The sequence below is a fragment of the Taurulus bubalis genome (genome assembly GCF_910589615.1).
Source record: "Taurulus bubalis genome assembly, chromosome: 14".
NCBI classification, from domain to species: Eukaryota; Metazoa; Chordata; class Actinopteri; order Perciformes; family Cottidae; genus Taurulus; species Taurulus bubalis.
The window spans coordinates 8,134,166-8,135,970 of NC_136602.1; the positions used below are offsets into that span (position 1 = coordinate 8,134,166).

At 55.7% G+C, this 1,805-nt stretch overlaps 1 protein-coding gene across 1 annotated transcript; it reads right to left on the bottom strand.

The window, feature by feature from the left end:
* Nucleotides 1-453: 453 nt before the first annotated feature.
* On the bottom strand, nt 454-1,341 carry olig3 (oligodendrocyte transcription factor 3; the record flags this gene model as incomplete). The annotated part of the gene is made up of 1 exon (XM_079229780.1): nt 454-1,341. One exon carries the CDS (start codon nt 1,339-1,341, stop codon nt 454-456), a length of 888 nt encoding a protein of 295 aa, XP_079085906.1.
* Nucleotides 1,342-1,805: the final 464 nt, after the last annotated feature.

The following is a 1,805-nucleotide window of genomic DNA, read 5'->3' on the forward strand; positions in this document are numbered from 1 at the left end:
TTATAGCCAAACACATGAATGTCATTATTTTCATTTACAACTCAAGTTTAAAATCCTTGGTACAAGGCACAGAGAGCATTCTTCGTTTCCACAAAATGACGCCTGATACAAAACAAAAACAGGTGAAATGAAACCAACATGTCCATGCAGCCTCCTCCACCTCTCACACCGCGGCGTGGAACTACAACGCACTCACACACCAGAGGGTCGTGGCATCTTGTTGCATGACGCACAACTTTTTTCTTTTTACCTTCAACTGGCAAATTCATCAGTCTTTATAAGTCCTTGTTACAAGGAGGAAAATAACGTTTTTTTCTTCTTCTTCTCATACGCCCAACAAGAAAACAGACTAAACAACAACATGCACAAGTGATGCCAACTCCACCCTCATGCCCTGAATCCTCTATTTACAAACACCGCCTCATCTCTCAGACTCCGCGTGTCTGGCAGCCATCATTTCATCAGGTCCTTGCCCTCCACTGCGAGTCTCGTGAGGCCGGCAGAGGTGATGGGGATGTGCGGTGGAGGAGGCACCTGGCAGATGGTGCAGGGACACGGCAGTCCGGCCCAATGCTGGAAGCCGGGGCCCAGCTGCAGTAACTGCGGCGCCGCCGGGGAGCTCTTCATCAGGGGGTGTGGTGCTCGGATGGACGTGAGGCCCGACAGCGAGCTCGACAGCGTGGACGACGTGGAGTTTGTCAGCGCGCTCCCGAGGAGAGGGTGCACCTGGTGCGCGGCGGTTGCGGCCGCGGCTGCGGCGGCGGCCGCGGCGACGGGGCCCCCGGGGTGTCCACCTGAGCCGGCTGGGTGCCCCACGCTGCCGCAGTGGAAAGCGGAGTTGTGCCCTCCGTAAATGTCCCCCACCAGCCGCTTCATCTCGTCCAAGGAGCTGTTGAGCATCAGGATGTAGTTCCTGGCGAGAAGCAGCGTGGCAATCTTGGACAACTTGCGCACCGAGGGCCCGTGCGCGTAGGGCATCACCTCGCGCAGGCCGTCCATGGCCAGGTTGAGGTCGTGCATGCGCTTGCGCTCCCGGCCGTTGATCTTGAGACGGAGATGGTACATGTCCTCCTCGGTGACTGGCTTCTTGAGTTTGAAGTTGTTGCTGCTGCTGCTGCTGCTGCTGCTACTACTGCTGCTGCTGCTTCCGACTGACTTGGGGTCTCCAGACCTCAGGAGATCACTGGCGCTCAGCTTCTGGCGCAGCTCTGCGCTCTGCGTGGATGAGGACACGGAGGAGCCTACGAGGCGGTGATGATGATGTGGGTGGTGCTCTCGGAGAGACATGACGTCCATGTCCGGGGAAGAGGCTCTGCTGCTTGGGCTGGAGTCTGAATTCATTTTATGGGTTCGCTTCCGATGTTGATGGAGGAGGTCGCTGCTGGCTTCCCCCCTCTCTCTCTCTCTCTCTCTCTCTCTCTCTCTCTCTCTCTCTCTCTCTCTCTCTCTCTCACACACACACACACACACACACACACGCACACACTCTCTCTCTCTTTACTCTCTCTCTCTTTCTGGAGCCTTCAGTCGCTCTGGTCCCCTGATGTTCTCCGTATCCCTCCTGTCCCACGCGTCTGTCTCTCTTATCACTTCGGTGTCCACTTTGGTCGACTTTCTCTCTCTTTTCCTCTCTTTTCTCTCTATCTCTTCTCCTCTGTGTCTCTGTGTCTCTGCGGCGAGGAGGACACTGATAGAGGCTATTTATACATGCGCGGAAACAAAAGCAGCTTTCCTATTGATAACGCTAGTTAGGAGGATGACGTGCCCGTTAGAAAGGGGGCGGTGTGTTTGACTGTCCCAGTGAC